Source organism: Clavispora lusitaniae, assembly GCF_014636115.1.
Source record: "Clavispora lusitaniae strain FDAARGOS_655 chromosome Unknown tig00000078_pilon, whole genome shotgun sequence".
Taxonomy (NCBI): Eukaryota; Fungi; Ascomycota; class Pichiomycetes; order Serinales; family Metschnikowiaceae; genus Clavispora; species Clavispora lusitaniae.
In genome coordinates this window covers 172007-194467 of record NW_027093977.1, presented here as the reverse complement: position 1 = coordinate 194467, position 22461 = coordinate 172007, and the positions used below count along the sequence as shown (strand labels likewise).

At 41.3% G+C, this 22461-nt stretch overlaps 10 protein-coding genes and 2 non-coding genes across 12 annotated transcripts; 8 read left to right on the top strand and 4 right to left on the bottom strand. All coding sequences in view use genetic code 12, as the record gives it.

Annotated features, from left to right (window-relative positions):
• Nucleotides 1-202: 202 nt before the first annotated feature.
• Nucleotides 203-1441, bottom strand: VMA13 (H(+)-transporting V1 sector ATPase subunit H; the record flags this gene model as incomplete). The annotated part of the gene is made up of 1 exon (XM_002616730.2): nt 203-1441. The coding sequence occupies one exon, from the start codon at nt 1439-1441 to the stop codon at nt 203-205; it is 1239 nt and encodes a 412-aa protein (XP_002616776.2).
• Nucleotides 1442-1835: 394 nt separating this feature from the next.
• FOB63_005556 lies at nt 1836-1907 on the bottom strand. The gene has a single exon. It is a non-coding gene; the product is annotated as a tRNA-His (tRNA).
• Nucleotides 1908-2612: 705 nt separating this feature from the next.
• FOB63_002233 (uncharacterized protein) lies at nt 2613-3464 on the top strand (the record flags this gene model as incomplete). The annotated part of the gene is made up of 1 exon (XM_066102223.1): nt 2613-3464. One exon carries the CDS (start codon nt 2613-2615, stop codon nt 3462-3464), a length of 852 nt encoding a protein of 283 aa, XP_065958373.1.
• Nucleotides 3465-3646: 182 nt separating this feature from the next.
• On the top strand, nt 3647-7201 carry FOB63_002232 (Reverse transcriptase (RNA-dependent DNA polymerase) family protein; the record flags this gene model as incomplete). Its single annotated transcript, XM_066102222.1, has 1 exon — nt 3647-7201. The coding sequence occupies one exon, from the start codon at nt 3647-3649 to the stop codon at nt 7199-7201; it is 3555 nt and encodes a 1184-aa protein (XP_065958372.1).
• Nucleotides 7202-7477: 276 nt separating this feature from the next.
• FOB63_005583 lies at nt 7478-7575 on the top strand. The gene has a single exon. It is a non-coding gene; the product is annotated as a tRNA-Leu (tRNA).
• A 408-nt stretch (nt 7576-7983) lies between these two features.
• On the top strand, nt 7984-10501 carry FOB63_002231 (ribosome dissociation factor GTPase; the record flags this gene model as incomplete). The annotated part of the gene is made up of 2 exons (XM_002616731.2): nt 7984-8254; nt 8373-10501. The coding sequence occupies 2 exons, from the start codon at nt 7984-7986 to the stop codon at nt 10499-10501; spliced, it is 2400 nt and encodes a 799-aa protein (XP_002616777.2).
• Nucleotides 10502-10512: 11 nt separating this feature from the next.
• On the bottom strand, nt 10513-11520 carry UFE1 (Ufe1p; the record flags this gene model as incomplete). Its single annotated transcript, XM_002616732.2, has 1 exon — nt 10513-11520. One exon carries the CDS (start codon nt 11518-11520, stop codon nt 10513-10515), a length of 1008 nt encoding a protein of 335 aa, XP_002616778.2.
• A 197-nt stretch (nt 11521-11717) lies between these two features.
• On the bottom strand, nt 11718-12482 carry FOB63_002229 (uncharacterized protein; the record flags this gene model as incomplete). Its single annotated transcript, XM_002616733.2, has 1 exon — nt 11718-12482. The coding sequence occupies one exon, from the start codon at nt 12480-12482 to the stop codon at nt 11718-11720; it is 765 nt and encodes a 254-aa protein (XP_002616779.1).
• Nucleotides 12483-12844: 362 nt separating this feature from the next.
• FOB63_002228 (uncharacterized protein) lies at nt 12845-13345 on the top strand (the record flags this gene model as incomplete). The annotated part of the gene is made up of 1 exon (XM_002616734.1): nt 12845-13345. One exon carries the CDS (start codon nt 12845-12847, stop codon nt 13343-13345), a length of 501 nt encoding a protein of 166 aa, XP_002616780.1.
• A 577-nt stretch (nt 13346-13922) lies between these two features.
• Nucleotides 13923-14921, top strand: FOB63_002227 (uncharacterized protein; the record flags this gene model as incomplete). The annotated part of the gene is made up of 1 exon (XM_002616735.2): nt 13923-14921. The coding sequence occupies one exon, from the start codon at nt 13923-13925 to the stop codon at nt 14919-14921; it is 999 nt and encodes a 332-aa protein (XP_002616781.1).
• A 328-nt stretch (nt 14922-15249) lies between these two features.
• Nucleotides 15250-17235, top strand: MDL1 (ATP-binding cassette permease; the record flags this gene model as incomplete). Its single annotated transcript, XM_002616736.2, has 1 exon — nt 15250-17235. One exon carries the CDS (start codon nt 15250-15252, stop codon nt 17233-17235), a length of 1986 nt encoding a protein of 661 aa, XP_002616782.2.
• A 491-nt stretch (nt 17236-17726) lies between these two features.
• Nucleotides 17727-22169, top strand: UGT51C1 (Ugt51c1p; the record flags this gene model as incomplete). Its single annotated transcript, XM_002616737.2, has 1 exon — nt 17727-22169. One exon carries the CDS (start codon nt 17727-17729, stop codon nt 22167-22169), a length of 4443 nt encoding a protein of 1480 aa, XP_002616783.2.
• Nucleotides 22170-22461: the final 292 nt, after the last annotated feature.

The window sequence follows — 22461 nt, the reverse complement described above, 5'->3', positions numbered from 1 at the left end:
AGAGTACCAGATGTAGTCATTTCGTTGAGAACCGCGAAAAGAGTAATCAACGAAAGGAAGTTGAAAACCCATAATGATCAGAAAAACATAGAAGACATTGGAGATCAAGTACAGTATAAAGATTCATGTAAGATCTAAAGTTTGTTTATTGCAGAAAAGAAAGATTGCAAGTTATAGAAGTAAAGGATGTACAAAAACTCACTCAGGCATGGCCAACCAAGTATTGGATAGTACGCAATGCTTCGTATTTTAATTCATTATTGCCACCGTTATTTTCCAAAAAGTTCATGATCAACAATTTGTACTGGCCATTCTTTTCAGAGTTGATGAAAGTGATCAAATCAGAACCCAAGTTTTTGATCAAAAACTGCAAGTCATTCAATAAAATCACTTTAGATACGCCGCTCAACGACAGATCATCAGACATCAAAATGGACAAGATTTTTTTAACCAAAGCGTAGTTGGAATCTTTGAACTTGTATGCATTTTCCTGCCAAAATTCACTCGACTTATGAGTTGGAGAAGACCAACTCAACAAGTTGGGATTTTCCAATTCAACCAAGTATTCATCTAAAGAAGTCAATTTGCTGGTTACAACCTCGCTCAATGTGTCGCTCAAGTACTGTAAATCGTTTGATAACTCCTCATCACTACCATTAGAGGCAAACTTTCTTGTCTGAACGGTTTTGACGACGTTTAAACCATCATGGAACAATACTAACTTCACAACACTAAATTGTTCTGCGTTCGAGTTCACAACGGAAATAAAGTTCTTCAAAGTGGAAACAGCAACTCTGACGACCTTGAGTTTAATACCATCCTTAGAAATAGTCAACAAATTTCCAACTAATTGTGGAAAGTTGTGAACCAAGACCTTATTTATGGAGCTCGAAAAGCTCAAGATCCAGATACACATCAATGCATTGTACAAAAGTTGCAAGTTGGTGGCGTTTGGTTGTTTCGCCAGATGGTCAATCAACTCATTGACACTCTTGAAATTTGACACTAAATTGTTCTCTTGGAAAACTGTACGATACTCCTTACGAATCACAAGTTCCTGCAAGAACTGAACACCAATGGATTGCAAGTTTCTGTCCAGGGGGTTGCCGATGAAAGCTGGCGAGCAAACCAAGTCGAAAAGCTTGATTAAAATTTCCTTGTCGACAGATACGTGCGCCTTAGAGCTCTTCAGTAACAAAATCACCAAATTATAGAAACTCAATGTTTTGATGAGGGAATCGTTATTTTCCAAATGCTTGATAAAGGGATTGTATGGCAAAGATGAGTCAATGCTTGACAACAGCAAGAGGGCATCGCAAAACAGTTGCGCCTTCTCGTCCACCAACAAATCATTTATCAATACCAACACACTTTTCAAGACATCATCTCTGGAATTAACGTCCAATTTGTTCAACAAATTCAAGATGGTTTTAGTGTACATTTCTTCCGAACTCAATATAGTTTCACGCTTGCTCTCGGCGTTTTGTGCCTCCAAAACTTTGAAGAGATCTGCCTGGTCATTGGTGATGATCCCTGCTCTTGCTAATCCTTCCCAGGGTATAATTTTCTCTCTAATAAGTTTCTTGGAATCCGACAAGTGAGAACTGTCAATAACCAAGACGGACTAATTGTTAGTATGTTAGACCAATGGTTAACATTTGTAGCATACGAGTGCTATCATATTTAGAATCACATACATCAGAGGCCATGGTTTGTTCAGTTATTTGGACTTGATTAAAAAGGTCGTGGTGCTTTATCTGTCCGGCAATAATTTGGTGGTGGAGACACGTCCTTATTAAAGATAATCTTAATCTGAAGGGTCAAAAAAAATTATGTGCCGGTCCCAGGAATCGAACCTGGGTTTGTTCGGCCACAACGAACTGTACTAACCACTATACTAGGCCGGCTTCTGTGTTCAGTAACAAAAGTGTTAATAACAAGTTCCCTTGAACATTATGAGTGTTCAAAAGTCATTATTGTTCAATTTGTATGAGAAATAACTCTATGCATACCAGAGTTTTGAAATATTTTTGTACCATTGGCTGATACTCTCAGCTTTTAGATGTTTAGTAGCTAATATAGACTCAAGATATCATACCCGTACTTCAAAGCGACCTAAGGTATTGTGATATTACCACATAGCCATATTCTGTTACTTTAGTAAATCTTGTTTCTGCCTTCACTTTAAAGTGGGATAAAAAGTTCAAAATCAACATCGTATACTCTTGAATGACATATATAATGTTACCCAAAATCTTTGTTAGGTAGGAAATCACGGTCACGTGCAAGGCGATAAGTAGCGAAAGCTACGAGGCTAGGATCTAGAAGATCCAGAACCACCCAGAACCACGGATGAGAGTCTAGACGTTTGACATGAGAATGTCACGAGGCTGAGATATATATAAATACTCAGGGGTAACCCTGGGGGGAAGTCCAAGTAAGAACAACTACTCCTTAGCTAGTTATAAGTTACGAAGCATCTTAATTGAATCCGTAATATCTTACTCCCCTCCATATCATATTTTTTATTAACAGGAACATTCCTGAGAAACCCTAACAATTGGTAGCGCCGCAAGAAAGGTTCTTTCGGACGTACAGCAACTACTACTACTATGGCTCCAAGAAACAATTCCAACAGCGCGAGTACCTCACAGGCTGCTAGTCGCGAACCCAAGAAAATTGAAGATAAGCGTCTCTTCTACTTAACCTTTGGAACAGGTGTAAGAGAGAAGGCCCGAGAATGGATTGAAGTTATCCAGGAAACCGCTAGAGGAAGAGAATTGAATAATGAGGAGATCATAGAACTCACCGATAACAATAGCGATGAAACCTTCCGTCGAATGTTTCGAAAATATCGAAGTACAACGACATTTGACCTTAACGACTTCGTACAATGGTTCAAAAGAATCAATAACATCGAGGAAAGAAGTATTTCTCCGTACTCACGGCTCCTAAAATTGCTACAGGAGACACCGGAAGGAACATTTAACTCGACGTGCGATGCGTGGTTAAGAGTAGGTGCCGACATGTATTTGGAGGAGGAAGCTTTGTCTTTGACACGCGTGGTACAACGAGTGTTCATGAGCACTATCAAGAATCCTCAACTCAAAGCGGCCCTTCACGCATTACCACCACAACAAACCGTTAACGATTTGGTCGGCGAGGCAAGAGCTTTTGTAAAGAACAATAGGATTCCCATGGCAGAATTAGACAGGGATGCAAAGAAGGTTTGGCCTAAATTACCGCCACCGCCTGAAGAGCAGTCTATGCCAACAGAGGAACGGCCTGCACCAACAGAAGACCGAGGACGTAAAAGAAATCGGGAAAAACGTTTCTTTCCTAATAAGAACAAAAAAGGATTTAAAAAGAAACAAGAAAACAAGCTGCTGTATAACAAGAGAGGTAGTAACCGGAACACCTATTATCAAAAGAACGATGATACGGACCTCCAGAAAAAAGAATAAAGCTGGAAGGAAATCCACTGAACGATCGTTCCGGCGAAGACTTACAAGTTCAGCAAATCTTAGTAGAGCAAGCAGACTTGGCGAGACAGCCTAGCGAAGCTCCAAATTTAAAACTAAGAACATGTGGACCGAAAGAATACACCACCACAATTACTTTAAATGGTCGGAAATTCACTGATGTAATGCTCGATACCGGTGCAGCTAGTGACCTAGTTAGCCCCACCGTTGTTCGTGAATTGAACGCTAAATTACAACCGGTTGAGAAACCGCTAGCGTTAGGGCATTGCCAAGAAGGTGAAACGACTCCGATAACTCATAAAGTTACATTAATGCTGGTATGGGATGGTCGCGAAGCGTACAGATCGTTTGCCGTCTGTCCAAAACTTCGTGATAAAGTCTTGTTAGGACGTGTATTCATTGAAGACCATCGCCAACAGCTTGGATCAAAGATTCCACAAGTTAGTCAAGAAGTACCACTTACAGCATCAAGTGCAAAGTACGAGACTATAGGTATTCAAGCCTTAGAGCGAGAATGCAAGAAGAAAAACAACGACTTATTTACTCTCCTTGTGCAAAGGATTGAGTACGACGAGGATGCACATCCAGGAGTTGCACCTGTTGATTTTGACCTATCTCGTTATGAGAAAGTAGTAACGGACGCGTTACCAGCTGGTCTACCTCCCGAAAGGCAGGTAAAGCATCGAATCTTACTCGTCGAAGGATCAACTCCGCCTCATAGGCCTCCGTACAGATTGTCTCATAATGACAAGCAGGAACTTACGAAACAAATCGAAGCTCTCTTGAAGGATGGAAAAGTGATTCCCTTTGGTTCGCCATACGGAGCACCAGTGATATTCGTGCACAAAAAAGACGGTAGCAAACGGTTATGCATCGACTATCGTGCATTGAATTCAATCACTGTCAAAGAAAGATTTCCACTCCCCTTGATTGATGATATATTTGACGCTTTACAAGGTGCCAAAGTTTTCAGTTCCCTTGACCTACACTCTGGTTATCACCAAGTGGCTATTGCAGAGGAAGATTACGACAAAACAGCGTTCGTAACTCCGCAGGGTCAGTACGCGTGGAGAGTGATGCCTTTTGGTTTAACGAATGCTCCGGCAACGTTCCAAAGACTTATGAATGTAATATTTCACAAGTTGCTTAACAAAACCGTCGTTGTATACTTAGACGATATCCTAGTCTTTTCGAAGACAAGGGAAGATCACATACGCGATTTAGATGAGGTTTTACAGATCCTCCAAGCGAATGGGCTTATCGCTAAACGCAAGAAATGCTACTTTTTCCAGACAAGGTTAAACTTCCTTGGCCATGTGATCAGTTCGGAAGGCATTGCCCCGAATGAAGATAAAATCAAGGCAGTCAAAGACTGGCCTCCCCGCAAGGATCCAAAAGACATGCAACGCTTTTTGGGGTTAACAACATATTATCGTCGATTTATTAAAAAGTATGCCCATATTGCCGCAAGCCTTTATGACTTCGCCGCAGGAAAAAGTGATTGGACTGGAGATACATCAAAACTGTTTAATGAGCTCAAGGACAGATTAACATCTGCGCCTGTACTAATCTTACCAGATCCAAATAAGACCTATGTCGTCCACACTGATGCAAGTGATCGCTGTGTTGGTGCTGTTTTAGAACAACAGGACGAAGAAGGAAAAATTCTCGGAGTGATAGCGTATGAGTCAAAGAAGCTCAATGGAGCTCAACTCAATTATCCGGTTAGGGAAAAAGAATGCTTAGCGATACATTACGCGCTTAAGAAGTGGCAACACTATCTTATAGGTAAGAAATTTTACCTTTATACGGACCACCAATCCTTGAACTACATCTACACCACAAAACACCAAAATCCACGAATTTTACGTTGGCTAGAATTCTTCTCACGCTTTGACTTTAAGCCAGACTATAAGTCAGGATCGCAAAACGTGGTTGCAGACGCACTAAGTCGTCGAGGAGGAGATATGCTAACAGTAAACCAAATTGGTTTGTTAGAAGTGCCTGATGTCATGAATAGACAAATTATGCAACAAGAATACTTGCAAGACTCACAATTTGTTGACATTTACAGGAAATTAGTTCTAAACGAGGAAATAAAGCATCCCCACAGAATTAAAAATAAACTTCGGAAGTATACCGCAGTCGACGGAATACTACGTTACGCTATATCAACCACCGACACACCGAGAATATGCGTCCCGATTGGAGTTGTGCGAGAACTGGTCTTACGACAAGCACATGACGCTGATTTGAATAATCATCCAGGAGCATTGAAGATGTACGAGATATTAGGCAGACAATTTTACTGGGCAAAGATGCTAGATGACTGTAAAGCTTACGCGAAAGACTGCGAAGTATGTCAACTTATGAAAACCTCCACTCAATCTCCGTACGGTTTACTCCAACCAATGCCCCTTCCGAGCCAGAGATGGACGGAAATATCAATGGACTATATCTCCGGAATGCCTGAGTCTACGAGAGGCAATGAGAAACTTTTAGTCGTGGTTGATCGACTTACCAAAATGGTACATCTCATTCCGATGCCACTAGACCTCGAACCTCAAGGACTTTTCAATCTATTCATGAAAGAAGTCATTCGGTTACACGGAATCCCAAAAGCAATTACATCTGATAGAGATCCTACTTTTACTAGTCGGACGTGGGACATTGTCACCCGTTATCTAGGAATTGATCGAAGATTGTCGACAGTTGGCCATCCACAAACAGATGGACAAACGGAAAGGATGAATAGAATGGTTGAACAACAAGTGAGAACGTTAATCAACACTCACCCAAACCTTGAATGGGACGAAGTACTCCCACTCGCAGAGTTTGCAATTAACGGTTCATACCAAACGGCAATTGGCACTACACCTTTCTTTGCCAATTATGGATTTCATCCACGGACATCGTTCATAGAACCTGTTCCAGGAACTCCAATTCCCTTTTCAGACAATCCAACCATCAACATAAAGGATACTCTTCGCACACACACCATTATTCTTCAACAAATCAGAGAGAATATGGCACAAGCTCAAGACATAATGGAAAGACAGGCGAATAGACACCGCAGAGAGTTAATACTCCATCCGGGTGATCAAGTTGCTCTTAGACGAAGATTTGTGTTCCCAACACATTCACAAACTAAGTGGTTACCGCCTTATATTGGACCATTCACCGTCGAGAGAAGGATCAATGATAATGCGTACGAGATAAATATACCAGCACATCTCACGCAAAACAATATCATCAACGTTGAAAACATGAAACCGTTCAGAGAACAGGAACACGATATTCTAATAATTCCACCATCATTACCTTTAGATATCGATCGGCGAATTAACGATATTGTTAAAATCAGATCTATTGACGAAGCTCTATTTTTCACAGTTGAATGGAGAAATGTCGACCCATTACTTCCAAAAACACTTCACGTCGAAGATTACTTGAAGCTATCACGCGAAAAACGATGTCAATTAGAACAAGACTACAATGAATTTAGAGAACCAAATGATCAATATCATTCTGAAATTCGCTGGGACAGACCTACGTCGCAAAGCAGACAAACACTGCCAGCGCCTAGAGAACCGACGCCTAGGGAACCGACGCCATACCGTCTCCCGTCACTACGTGATCCTATAATCGCTCGAGGACGACCGAGATCTAGGAGGGGGAGAATGTTAGGTAGGAAATCACGGTCACGTGCAAGGCGATAAGTAGCGAAAGCTACGAGGCTAGGATCTAGAAGATCCAGAACCACCCAGAACCACGGATGAGAGTCTAGACGTTTGACATGAGAATGTCACGAGGCTGAGATATATATAAATACTCAGGGGTAACCCTGGGGGGAAGTCCAAGTAAGAACAACTACTCCTTAGCTAGTTATAAGTTACGAAGCATCTTAATTGAATCCGTAATATCTTACTCCCCTCCATATCATATTTTTTATTAACAGGAACATTCCTGAGAAACCCTAACAATCTTTACAAATTGGCACCCTGGCCGAGTGGTCTAAGGCGCCAGGGTAAGGTTACCTTACCATACTTTCCTGGTCTCTTCGGAGGCACGAGTTCGAACCTCGTGGGTGTCAATATTTTTTGGTTCTTTTTTTATGTTTCAATCCTTTCAGTTTTTTATGTGTTACTTGATAAAGAGTGTAAAATAATTCCTAACCTTCCTTTCATGGTGCTAGCGTAGGCGCTTATCTTGTAACTATGTTTAGAGTGAATTCTCTCGGCCATATTTTCGCTTATTTTTGGTAAAATGTGCACACTTTACAAATGCTAAAAGCATAATGGCAGTATTAGATAAACTAAAATCCTTGAAAAAAAAAAAAGAACACAACATACTGTAATAGACTTTAATGAAATAGGAATTTGGTTATATTTCTTAGAGCTTTTTCAATCTCCTTGACTTCACATATAAAACAAAAAAAAGAAAAAAAAAAAACCTGCTTAGTGCCGTTAACACTAATATCATAGATTCTCCTGCAGGCATTATGAATCTCGCCTCAAATCCATCCTACTCTTTCCTTGCCATGAATAGCAACGACTTCGACAACCTGTCTGGAGAAGAGGAGTTCCATGAAGATGCATTGAACAATGAAGAGTACGATCTCTTGTATGAGCTCTTACCCAAAGTTCGAGAAGAAATGGAGCAATATAACTCCAGCGTTGATGAACTAAGTATGAAAGAAGCCTTGTATTACAATTACTTTGAACTTGAACCAGCACTTGAAGAATTACGCAAGAAGTTTCCCAAAAAGAAAGGTATGTTAAGATTCTTTTAGATTCGTTCTTTTTGATTTTGTTCACAACCATGTTCAGCCGAATGGTGTCTGCACTGGCCCACAGAGATTGACTAAGTTCTAGATTGCTAATTTTCCAGAATCCCAAGGTAAGATCTCCAAACTTGCTTTGCTAGCCAAGAAACGTGCTGCATCGAATAATCCAAACAAGAGTGAAACCAATGTTCTGATTGCTGTTCTGAACGAAGATACAACTGGAAACTTATCAGAAAAATTGTCAGTGAAACCGAAGTTGTCGAAGCTAGCAATGCTTGCAAGTAATAGGGAGCATAAATCACTTAGTGACCTTAAAGTGGAAAAGGAGTGCGAGTCGCCAGCAAAAGCACTCCTAGTTCGAAAACCGAATACTTCAGGTTTGAATTTACGAAAACGAGCAGTTGAATTGAGAAGTCATCGGCAAAAGAAACTAGAGCAGAAACCATCTGTTGATCACCTGAATACAGATGTGCCTGTGGAGAAAGAAGGTGTTCCCGACGAAATCGTTCTCAAATCACAACATGATACAAACGAAGGAAATGTCAGCGTCTCATTCCATTGCGAGGAAGACCGTTCCCTTTTGCTACAGGCACCACAGGGCACTATTCTGGTTTTTCTCTTTAATGACAGCAAGCCTGCAGAACAATACTTCCGCTTTGTGAACAAAAGAAGAAAGCTAGCGTCTGAACTTTTCCATGCATATACTAACAGATTCCCTAATTTAGCCAAGGCAAGAAGTAATTTCAGTCTGCCTAGCCCTGATGATAAAGTGTTAGAGGCACAAAAGCAAGCATTTGAGAAAGACATGAATAATTTAGCAATTAGCGAGAAGCCTAAGGAGAAAAAGAAGAAGATTGTGACCGAAACGAAACCGTTTAAAAAAATCGACTTAGCTAAAGAGTTGGCAAGCAATCCAATATTCAAAAAATCAAGTAAATCATTTGTCATCATTGGACATGTCGATGCTGGAAAATCCACACTCATGGGAAGAATTTTATATGACTTGGGAACTGTGGATGCTAAAACGGTTAACAAGCTTGTCAGAGAAGCAGAAAAGTCAGGAAAGGGCTCCTTTGCTTTAGCTTGGATTATGGACCAGACATCGGAAGAGAGATCTCGTGGTGTTACCATTGATATTTGTGCAACATCATTCGAAACACCAACGACTAGATTCACAGCGATCGATGCTCCCGGACATAAAGACTTCGTTCCTCAATTGATTGGTGGTGTTTCGCAAGCCGATATCGCTTTATTGGTAGTGGATGCTATTAATGGAGAATTTGAAGCGGGATTTGTGATGTATGGGCAGACAAAGGAACATACTTTGATTGTGAAAAACCTTGGTATCGAGAAGCTCTGTGTGGCTGTGAACAAGATGGACAAGGAGAATTGGAGTGAAGAAAGATATTTGGAAATCAAAGAGCAGCTCATGCAGTTTTTGACTGGGGAAGAGGTGGGATTCGCCGCTGAGAACATATCATTTGTGCCAATCTCTGGATTAGCAGGTATAAATGTTGTCAAAAACGATGGCTCTGTGCCAGAGCTCTCATGGTACAAAGGTCCCACATTGATAGATTATCTTGAGGCAGTCAACGTTGCAGGCCACTCCCTGAGTGCATTCGATGATCTTTCCAATGCCGAGTTCAATCTTGCTATCAATGATATCGAGAGCATCTCCAACACAGAGTTCAGAGTTAAGGGAAAAATCTCCCTGGGAATCATTCAAGCCGGTAATACTGTGTGTGCTCAACCATCAGAGGATTATTTGCTAGTACAATCGGTGCTTTTGAACGGGCAGAATGTAGATGTCGCGGTTAGCGGGCAGATTGTGCAATTGACGTTCAAAGCAAGTCAGTTGAAAAATACCAACGTGGAAGCCTTATCGATTGGTGATCTACTTGTGAGTGCAAACTCTTCCGTTCGTGCAGTGAAGAGTTTCCATGCGAATGTGAACATGTTCAACATGAGTAAACCTCTTTTGGTGGGAACACCATTTGTATTGTTCCGCAACAATGCATCTGTGGCTGCTCGTATCTCCAAGATCGAGAAAATCAATGGTTCTAAAAAGAAGAAAATGCATTTGGTTGCGAAACAAAGTGCCGAGGTCATAATACAAGTACTAGACGAGCGAGCTTTACCAATTGCGAAATTCAACAATAACAAGTCTCTTGGCCGAGTTGTTATTCGTCGGGAAGGATCTACTATCGGAGCAGGTGTTGTAACCGATTTCTAAAGCCTGTAATTTTAAGATATATAGTCCACGAATAGAATTAGAAGCCCAAGAGCAAAACATGTTGTAATGATGATTTTGGAACCTCTTTTGTTTCTATCAGTTGCTTTAGCAAGGTTCTTGTTACCCATTCGTAAATCAACTTCCACTTGGTCCTGACTGTCTAGAAGATTCTCAATTTGCTCTGCTTGAGTCTCAAGGTGCATTGTTAACTCAGTTTGTAACTTGACAATGTCAACCATTGAGTGATGCAATTTTTCCACCTGCTTGAATTCGTTGGTTTTCAACGTAAGAAGCTCCTTATTTTCCAGTTCAAGTTCTTGAAGCTGTGCTTGACTAAGCTCTGCTATTTCATTTGAAGTTTCTTGTTCATTCGGGTATGATTGAATATCAATCTGATATTCCGAGCGATATGCATCGACAGCATCCATTTCATCATCATCGAGGTTTTGGAAATGTAGAAGATTAAGTTGCTTCTCTCTTTCTGATCGCTTGCGTTGCATTTTTTCAAACTTTTGATTCACATTCTTAGTAGTTTCGTTCAAGAATCTTAATATTTGTGTCCGGTGAGAGGAGAGCGTAGACACATAGAGAGATTTTGGCTCGTATTCATCAACTGAAAACAAAGCCAGTACAAATCCTTTATGTTTTTTCATCGAAGTCATGACATCATTTCTCTTCTTTTCGTACGACTGTAAATGTTTCAACTTTTCATATACCTTCTGTACGTTGACCTTGAATTCTTCGTCGATCTTATTCTTGTCTTCGACGCGGAGTTCTTTCCTGTGCTCCAGTCCAAATTCAGAGAGCTCATCGCTCACCTGTAAGTAAAGAGGTCTAATTTTCTGGATGAACGTTGCCATGTTCACTAAGTTGCTAAAGACTTCTTTACATTCTTTGAGAAAGGAGTCATTCACAAAGTAGGACGGAAATTGTGTATCAGGTGGTGGGGATAAAGACAGACCCAATTCCTCTTGGACGATATTAACACATTTTCGGAATAAAGGCGTCAAATCGCTCATGGTGTTTCGTCTGTTCTGGTTCCAAGTTCACATTTCGAACTGTGCGACGTACAGGTACAACGTTAACTAAGAGCGGACCTTCCATGTTATTAAGTCTAATAAGTTCTCTCAATTCCTTACAGTATGCTTTAATGTTTTTTATTCTTTTATATCCATATTCCTTTAGTCTTCAACTTTTTTTTTATCCTTCCACTACATTATCCAGAAAGATACTCAACGCACTTCGTAATTTCAACTGCATCCTTGCGACCAGTATCAGGATCTGTGACTGGATATGTCTGTGACTCATACAAAATGTTCCATCTACCCTGAAGAATGGAGCTGCTGATGTTCTCATGGGCCGCATTGTACTCTTTTCTGAATTCCGGGTCGCCTTGCACGTAGTCCACATAATCAGGTACACCAGGATTCAAAATATTGTCAGCAAAAATGTACGTACCGGGCCCAATGAGGGAAAGCGACTCAAGAACACGGAGGTCAGGAACGTACATGTCTTTCCAATGGTCAATGAAGATAGCATCAATTGCCTTATATCTCTTGTATTCAGAGGCAATACGCTCGGCAAAATCAGGGAGAGTAGATCCGGCTGGGCCCACAATGATCTCAACCATATGAGAAAGACCAGCAAGATCAATCAACTTAGAAGCGATTTTGGCAAAAGCAGAATTGACTTCAAAACTGTAATACTTTGAGAAGCAATCATCCCTCTCTAACTCAGATAATGCGCCCGCGAACAAAATTGCCAGATATCCAACATAGCAGCCCAATTCAATCATACAATCTGGTTCCGACTCTTTGATGTGATCCAAAATTAATTGACCTTTGTGTTTACCTATGATCATCATTGGATTTTTCTTGACAAATTCATCAATGGCTTCAATGACCTTTTTAGGCGAACCTTTGATTTCCTCAAGGTTAGGCAAACTAAAAATATAATTCAAAAGCTCTTCTTCCAACGACATGATAATTTAAGGGAAAAAAAAAAGCGTATCCAGAAGCAAGATAAAATAGATAGGGGAAAGTAATCCAAAGGAAGGAACAGGTGAACTCCAAATCACCCCAGATTATGCCTCTGTGCAATATTCCGATTCGGATACATGCGGAGAAATTATTGCCAAACTTTCTAATTTTAAAGCGTCCTCAGAAACCTAAGATCACAAATGGGTATAGCTGTATACATAATGGCGATCCTGTTCGCATAACATCAACTGTTTTTAATGCTAAATGTTAATTGTATATTTACGTTCCTTCAATCTACCACATTGCTCATCTAACATATGCGCAATACTACATACATAGAGGTCTTCGCATTCCAATACTCTTCATGTCTTCATCAGTACAAGAACGTTTGGAGATACTCAAGAAAAAGAAAGTACAGTGTCAGGAAGCACTTAATAAGCAACTTGCTCTAGAACAAAAGATCCAAAGGACCAAAACACAGGCATTCGAAGATGAGGCTATACATATAGACGAAGAAAACGAAATGGATACACTAGATTGGACAGCAAGTCAATGGGAAGCACATGAGCAAAAGTACAAGAAACAAGAAGGTGGATACAAAGACCTTACAGATTTGGCATACTCTACCTACCAGAAGGCCACGCGAAAGAGAGCCGTGGATATGGAGAAGTATAAGAATGAGAATCATCTATCACCCTTTGAGGTGAAACTGACCAAAGAGGATGTGGAAAACCTTTCAAAGTCATTGCAAGAGGCAAGTGAAATCAAGAAGAAGCGAAGACGAAAAGAAGAGGACGCGGGCACGTACATAACTGAGAAAAACCGCCAATTCAATATGAAGTTGGAACGTGAGTATGGCAGTTGACATGAAGTCAACAATGGCAGAGGCATATAGAAATATAATCAACAGGATACAATTCACCAAAGCACCCGCACCTGGTGGAGAATTTCGACAATATAATACCGAAGATCAACAAATATTAACCAGAATGTTCAATCAACATTCCATGAGGCAACTAACTACATTATCATGCAGATATTTGATGCATGGAACCTTTATTCGTAGAAGACGAAAATAAACAGCTAGCTGCGATCGTAACGATGCTTAGGCTTGCCAGCAACCATATGTGGCTGCATGGAAGGAGTTGCACGATCGGACAATATGAGAGAAGATACGTTCATTGATTTTGCGACTAACAGACCAAGATTAATGGTAGTATTATACCATTCTATCCCGCCGGCAACCAAGGTTCTACACATTCCGTGATCTGAGTCCAATGCGCGGTCTCTTTATCTCTGGTGCACCCCGCAAAGTGCACTAACTACTCCTCTGTTCCTTTGATAAACCTTATCCTCAGTTTGCTTCAATTTTTAGCGCTTCACCCAATCACCAGTTCAAACGTTGGCACATTTTCTTGCTTGCAGTGTACTAGCATTTGCGTATGTTCCTGAATCTCCCACCGGAAGTTGCGTTGGAGGTTTTCCAAAAGCTTCTGCCGCCAGAGGCCCAGCAGATGCTAGAAACACTTGAGCAATTTAGTCCAGACTCAAATGCAGCACGATATAGCAACTTGCTTTATAGTCGGCTCCATTCGGGCCACGTGGTTATTTCCGTATCCGAAGTGACACCTCCACTTTATGATGTACGCTTGACACCAGAACAATTTGCCCAAAGTGTCAAGGACCCCCGTTTCTTGGCCCAATGTCCACGTATGCTCGATATTATCTTTGTACGGAATCTACGTGACTACGTGAAGTTTCAAGACAGCCTCTCTTTGTTGCGGGAAATCTTGGCCCAAACCACGGTACGCGAGTTTCTAGGACGCATCCCCCGTATATCATTCCAGTTGAATGGACGAAGTACCACCATTTATGCTCCAACGCTGTTGCTGGCCCTGGTGCTAAGCACAATACTCATGCTAATCAACGTACCCAATGTGGAGACCCTCAAAGTCAACTCTACAGATATTGGCTTGTATTTTCCAGATAGATGGGGCGCTGTTTTCACACAATTTCTGCTGTTGAAAGTATTAGCATTGCTGGACAATCTTCTTCAACTGCCGCCTCTTTTAGATCGTCGTTTCTTGTGGCCACCTAATCTCCGCGTGCTTTCACTAAACAAAAACATGCTTTCTTCTTTCACGCTAGATCTTGCTGCTCAACTTCCCAATTCTTTGGTGGAGTTAGACTTGTCAGGCAACGAACTCACAAGTATGGGAGAAGCACCCCAAGAATCTTTCTCGTTGGCAGAACAACTTCCGAACTTGCGCAAACTCAACTTGTCTTTTAACCCATATTTAGTGCGTCTTAATCACCGATTACTAGAGGGGGCTGGCCAGATGGAAAACCCACTTGAAATCCTACTAGAAGGATGCAATATTACAGACAGACAGGGGCTAAAGAACGTTGCAATAGGAGAGCAAGTGCGTCTATACTGGTGATAAAGATCAGTATATCTTGGATAGTTAATTTCCTGCGCATGTTCCTGCTTTAAATTTCTGTCTGCGTTTCTATAGTATCCGTGGTAGTAAAACCAAGTTACCGCCATGTACGATACATTTTCTGACTTATTTTTGTGATTACGAGAATTAAACATGTTCAATTGGGAAATCGAGCTTCGAATCGTTTTCCCAGCTTCTCTGGCCCAAGGAGTTATAGTGGGTGTATAGAATTGGCTCGTTTGACAAGATCCGCATTTCGCACCAAGTCCTGTATAACACACACACGCTCCTTCAGATTTGAATAGCCCAACGTCGATATTCTTCGCCTATGTTTAGTATTCGCTTGGCACAAGGACGCATATGTCCCAGTATAACAAGGCTTTCGAAGATCAATACAAATGCAATTCAATACAAGGCTGGACCAGCTCTCTTCCATTATTGTCGATTCTTATCGACGCAGCCAAACCTTCCAAAATCAGAATCTAAACCGCATACATTGAGAGATGATTTCCCCCGGCTTATGCGCCTTGCCAAGCCCGAATTTGGAAACCTTTCAGGAGCTCTTTTATGCCTAATTGCAACTTCTACAGTTTCGATGTCCTTACCATACTTCATTGGAAAAATTATCGATACGACGAAGGAAGAAGAGGACGAGGAGAAGGAAGAGAAGGAGGGTGAACCGCTTATCTTGGGATTACCACCCACTCAGTTCTATTCGGGGTTGGTGATATTGTTTGTGTGCGGAAGCATCGCAAACTTTGGAAGAATATACCTCTTGCGCTCAGTAGGAGAGAAGATGGTCGCTCGGCTACGTTCACGGCTATTTGCAAAAGTCCTATCTCAGGATTCGTACTTCTTTGATGTCGGTCCAACACAAAAGGGCATGAAAACAGGCGATCTTATATCTCGACTTTCTTCAGATACACAAATCATCAGCAAGTCTCTCAGCGGAAATATCAGTGATGGAGCACGCTCGCTAATTTCTGGATGTGTTGGTCTTCTGATGATGTGTTGGGTCTCCTGGAAATTAACACTCTGTATGAGTCTTATTTTTCCTCCACTCATATTAATGTCGACAGTTTATGGAAGACGCATTAAGAAACTCTCTCGAACCATCCAGGATAGTTTGGGGTCGATGACAAAAGTTCTGGAAGAGAAATTTAATGGCTTGAAAACAATCCAAAGTTTTGCACAACAGAAAGCTGTAGTGCACGAATACAACCATGAGGTGAAGGACATTTTTAACAAGTCTATGCTTGAAGGGAAACTCAGTGGTGTCTATTATAGTGTTAATGGCTTTCTAGGAAACATCACTTTGATTGGGCTTCTTGTTGTTGGATCAAGACTAATCACTGCAGGTGAAATTACAATCGGTGATCTTTCCAGTTTTATGATGTATGCTGTATACACTGGTAGTTCTGTGTTTGGACTAGGAAATTTCTACACGGAATTGATGAAGGGAATCGGTGCGGCGGAACGTATATTTGAGTTGATAGAACTGAAGCCGAAGATAACGACTTCGCTTGGAAGGAAAGTGGATAACTTGCATGGTGATATTGAGTTTCGAAACGTGAATTTCGCATATCCATCGCGTGAAAACGTAAAAATATTCGACAATCTCAATTTAACAATCAAAAAGGGCGAAAACGTTTGTTTCGTTGGTCCTAGTGGCTCAGGGAAATCTACGGTTTCCCAACTTCTTCTCAGGTTCTACGACCCTCTTTCAGGTGAGATACGTGTCAACGACAACAACATCAAAGAGTTGAACCTCAATTTTTACAGGTCTAACATTGGCTATGTTCAACAAGAACCTTTATTATTCAGTGGAACGATCAGAGAAAACATCACGTTTGGCAAACCAGACAGTACGGATGAGGAAATTGTCTATGCCAGCAAGCTTAGTAATGCCTACAACTTTATAAATGCGTTTCCAAATAAGTTTGATACAATAATAGGGCCAAGCTCAAGTGGAAGCGCTCAATTAAGTGGAGGTCAAAAGCAGAGGATTTCGTTGGCAAGAACGCTCATTAAGAACCCCAAACTTCTCATTCTAGATGAAGCCACTTCTGCTCTAGACTCACGACTGGAGGAGACAGTTACCAAAAACTTGACTGATCTCTGTAAAAATAATCAAGTAACCATCATATCCATTGCACACCGGCTTTCAACTATCAAGAACAGTGAGCGGATCATTGTCTTGAACACCCGTGGACAGATAGTTGAAGATGGTAAATTTGAGAACCTTCTTGAAGATCCAAACAGCAAATTGAACAGATTGTTAAAAAGCGGCGAGTTTTCGGAAACTGATGCATGAGACACCACGGCATATAGCATATTTTTTTAAGAGTAATGTGAGAAAGTGAGATACATGTAAGTAATTTGTAGTCTTCATATCGTCTGCGCTCATATGCTGATGTTCTCAAATCGTGCGTACAACCGTTCCTCTTTTCGGACCCATCGCTCATATCCGGACTCCATTTGCAAACACACAAAAAAACAAAAAGAAAAAAACAAAAAGGTTGAAAAAATGAAGCATATGCACCACAGTCAACTTGCCATATGATGACACCTCAGATCTTCGACGCAGGACCTACAGTTGATAAACTGGTGTGATAATGGAACATTCGGAAGCATGCGCTAATGTCCAGTCGCACATGCAAGGAACATTTTATAAGTACTTGCGAAATAGGCCCATAATAACGTTGATCACACACCCAGAGCTTTCATTACAGCACTAAATACCAATTGTCTTAGAACCAAATAACATTTTGCCTATCCCATATTCTTCGTGTTAATTCATTTACAATGCAAGATAATTCCAAGGGGACGAAATTGTCCGCATTGGAGCGTAGAATAATGGACAGCTTGAAGATAGAAGAAAGACATGAGCAACTCCTGAATGTGCTTCCTTTGTATAGGAGAGTGACTCTGGCATTAATTCCACCTTTGCAATACTCTATTGGCTTTCTCCACCCCCATGAGGATGATTCAAAGGAAGAGGGGGAAACGGAGGGAGAGGAAAACAAGGGGGAAAAAAAGAATCCAGAAAACCTCTCTAGTGATGAAATAGATGTGGCATGCCCTTTGGAGGAAGAGCTGGCTCTGAACTCCTTCTTAAATGCGCTTACGACTGCGGTATTTTATGCCAGTGCTGAACCACTTAAATCTTATCGCAAGGGTCCTCCTAAAGAAAAGGAAGAACAAGTATATTCTGTGGCTGATGAAACAGACCAAGGAGTGGCTGCTGAAACCCTCAAGGAGGAAACTAATGAACAATTACAAATCTCCGAAGATGAGCCTAAATTCGGATCCGTTATTGATGAGAAGGACATACATGACGCCAGCCTGGTCTCTGACTCTGACATCTCTTCGGACACTTCAACACTTTCTGAGGCCCGCAGAGTCCTCACCGGAAGTGGCAAAGTGCCTGACATTGATCAAATGACTCCTTGGGAAAAATCTGTCTTTCAGAAAGTTAACCTTCTTTTGAACCATGACCAGGGTATTTTCCTGTATTCTACAGAAGAGAAAAGAGAAGAGCCAGATTTCGAAGCCTTGCCTTGGTATATTGCCAACAGATTGAAGAAGACATTCGGACTACTGGATAATGATCAATTCCATGGCAGGTTTGAAGCATGGCTCGTCCGTGACGTCCTCTTACTGGGTTATATATACTTGACCTCGAGCAGTTTGTGTTATTATTCTTTGTTACCTGGGGCTTTGTCAGAAGAGAAGGATACCAAAGACGACCGCAAGGTTGAAGAAGGTGCTTTAGGCTTCAAATTGGGGCATTATGGAGATTCTTATTACAATCTGGTTCACAAGCACTTATTTTGGGCAGTGTTGACATCACTGAATTTGTGCCTTTATACATCTTCATCCGAAATGTTTTTCCCAGTCAAAGTTGTTGATTTGAAGACAGCACTGTATTGTGAGGTCTTGACAGAGCCTGTCGGGACTTTAGGTCAAAAAAGTGAGCAACATGATACAAAATTATCCAGATCCTTGTCTGACTCCCTGCTTTCTCAGCTCGAGTCAGATGCCTCTAGCATAGCCGATTCAAGCGACGAAAATGCAGAATCATTGCAAGGTGGTGTATGGTTTAGGATAGTTTGTGACAAAAAGTCATACAAGTTCCACACCAGAAATATCTTCACAGCTCGTCATTGGTGCAATGCCATCACTAAGCAAATATTTCAGCTCAAAAATTCCAATGTTCATAGAGAAGTGGTACTAAAGATTCCCTTTGATAAGATTCTTGAGTTCAGAAAAAACTTCGTCCTTGCCGAAGCTGATGAAGATATTGTGTTAGATAATGATACTCCTGTGACTTTCACAGCGAAATACAACACCGTGATTCGCAAAAAAGGGATAGACGGCGAGCAACAAAAGAATGCGATCCCACAAAGTGGGAACGTTTCATATGATTTTGTCCATTTTCTCTTGTTTAATCAAGGTAAGGACGTTTGGGATGCGATTGAAAAACTATTAGCTGAATCTCAAAAGTTGGATGTTGTAACAGAAAGTGACGAAAGTACTCAAGGGTATGAAAATCAAGGCTTGGAAAATGTGCCTAGTATCATATCCACACTTGAAGCCGACCTCGAAAGTTCGATGTCGATTATTGACAAGATTGCACGCGTAAATGAAGATGTGTATCAATTGCGTGAACGGGAAAGATACAAGTTCAAGAACGGAGTAGAAGAATTTGCTAAACTAGGAAAGGAATCCCCGGAAAAGAATAATGTCGTATCTAAGATTCTATCGAAGCCAATGAAAAGGAAGGGAAGCTCCAAAATTTTTTGCAATTCCGGTTCGTCTGGATCTACGGAAAGTTCTTTAAATCGTATTCTCGGAGAAGATGGAAGTGGTACAGACTTTCTAACTGATTTGGTCATGGATGGTCATCACTTGCAATTTCCGAGACCATTTTCTGTTCAAACACTCAAAAGTTTGGATTTGCACATGTCATCATCCACTAAGAGCCGAAAAGAGTTGGAAAAGAATTACGCCAAGTTGGTAGCTAAGAACAAGGAAGATGAAGACGACGTGGATCCATTTTTGGATGAACAGGATGAAAGCCTGGAGATAACAAATGAATCTGTCTATACCAACGAAACAGGGAATACTCAGGACATAAAGGAAGGAAGGAGAGGATTGAAACAGAGATTCAAAATGTTATATTCCACATCTTCAATCGCACCCCCCAGATCGGATTTGCGAGCAAGCCTGACGGAGTCATTATCGTTGAAGACTGACCAGGATCGCGAAAGTGCGATGAAGAAGCTACGCAAATACTTCCACGCTGACCCATCTGAAGAGTTAATGGCAATTTACAAGGTTTATTTACGGCGCTCTATTCCAGTTTACGGAAGGCTATTTCTCGGAAAGGAAAAGCTCTATTTCAAGAGTTTGCTTCCAGGGGTATCTACAAAGATGATTTTACCATTAAAGAATATTGCAGAATGCCGCAAAAGAGTGGGCTCGGTTGTGAAGCTTGCTGGAATTAGTATTGTTCTACACGGAAGGGAAGTCATTTGTTTGGAATTCAGATCAAAAAGCGCCAGGAACGAATGCGAAAGATTGCTTTCCGTTCAGTCTAAAGCATGCCAAAGCACGCCAAAGATTGAAAGGTTACAACAAGAAGTTGAATTATCGACGGCGCTACAGAACTCTGAAGATTCTGACGAATTGTTAGAAGAAATCGAGAAGAAAGAGATCGAAGAGTTGGCGTACAGAAGGGTTAGGGAGGCTCGTGTACGGTTATTGGAGGATCGTCTCAGTACAGCTTCAGGTATAGAGTTCCCACTTATTATTGGCGAGGATCCTATTTTTTTCAGTGAGATCAAAAGCTCAGTGTCCTACAACTTCGTCCTTTTAACCATAGGTTCTAGAGGTGATGTACAACCGTACATTGCCTTAGGAAAACAGTTAATTGTCGAAGGTCACAATGTCACGATCGCCACTCATGGTGAATTCCGTGATTGGATTGTGAGTCACGGAATAAACTTCAAAGAAATCGCAGGCAATCCAGCAGAATTGATGTCGTTGATGGTGAGACACGGATCAATGTCTGTTGGCTTCCTCAAAGAAGCAAGTTTAAAGTTCCGCGGCTGGGTCGGAGATTTACTTTCGACAAGTTGGAAAGCTTGCCAAGGCGCTGATGTTTTGATTGAGAGCCCGTCTGCAATGGGTGGATTACATATTGCTGAAGCCTTGGGGATTCCATATATGAGAGCTTTCACCATGCCGTGGTCTCGTACACGTGCATACCCTCATGCCTTTATTGTTCCAGATCAAAAGAGAGGAGGTTCATATAATCTCTTTACTCATGTTATGTTTGAAACAGTCTTTTGGAAAGGTATATCCGGACAAGTCAATAAGTGGCGTGTCGAGACATTGGGTATCCCGAGAACAAACTTAGCAAGAATGCGGCAAACGCAAATTCCCTTCTTGTACAACATGTCCCCAGAGATTTTCCCACCCTCTGTTGATTTCCCCGACTGGGTCAAAGTGACAGGTTACTGGTTTTTGAATGAAGGTGCTGGTGATTATAAGCCTCCAGATGACCTTGTCACATTTTTGAAAAAGGCAAGGGCTGAAAATCAGAAAGTGGTTTATATTGGTTTTGGTTCGATCGTTGTGAAGGATGCAAAAAGCTTAACTAAAGCGGTCGTGGATGCTGTATTAGCTCTGGGTGTTCGGTGTGTTTTGAACAAAGGCTGGTCTGATAAATTGAATGACGAAAAGGCGGAAAAGACAAAGATCGAGGTTGAACTTCCTGAGGAAGTCTTTAGTTGCGGATCAGTTCCTCATGACTGGCTCTTCAAACAGGTTGATGCTGCAGTTCATCACGGTGGTTCTGGAACAACTGGTGCCACTTTACGAAGTGGTTTGCCTACAATTATCAAACCATTTTTTGGAGATCAATTTTTCTATGCGTCTCGGGTAGAAGATCTTGGGGTAGGGTTGGCTTTGAAAAAGCTTAACGCTAAATCCTTGGCCAATGCTTTAAAATCGATCACTACGAATACGGAGTTTGCCATGAAGGCACAGGCTATTGCTGAAAACATGAAACAAGACACCGGAGTAATGAACGCGGTTGCAGCGATTTATTCAGAACTCACTTATGCTAAGACCTTAATCCGGTCCATACGGCTCAGTAATGAGCAGAAGAGGAATTCTGACGATGACTTGGATTCTTCCGCACAGCTTACAGGTAGCGAATCTGTGGATCTGGATCTATAAAAATACCAAGGTGAAAGAATGCGCTTGTGATGGAGGTGACAAGCGAGACAGTTGTACGACTGGTTTGGTGTGTATATGGCTTGACTCGGTTGTTTTGACTCGGATGAGACCCTCGGGGGTAGATAGTACAGAACTAATTCTGAAGGGCTACATAAGATTTAAAACGTTCACAAATAATGGACAATGTACATGTCTGAGTAGATGTTACAGAAAGGACCGAACTACGGCAATAACGGCAATAAATGAAATAGTGTGTTGTTGGTCACGTGAAATAGGGCAAGCAGTGAGTAAT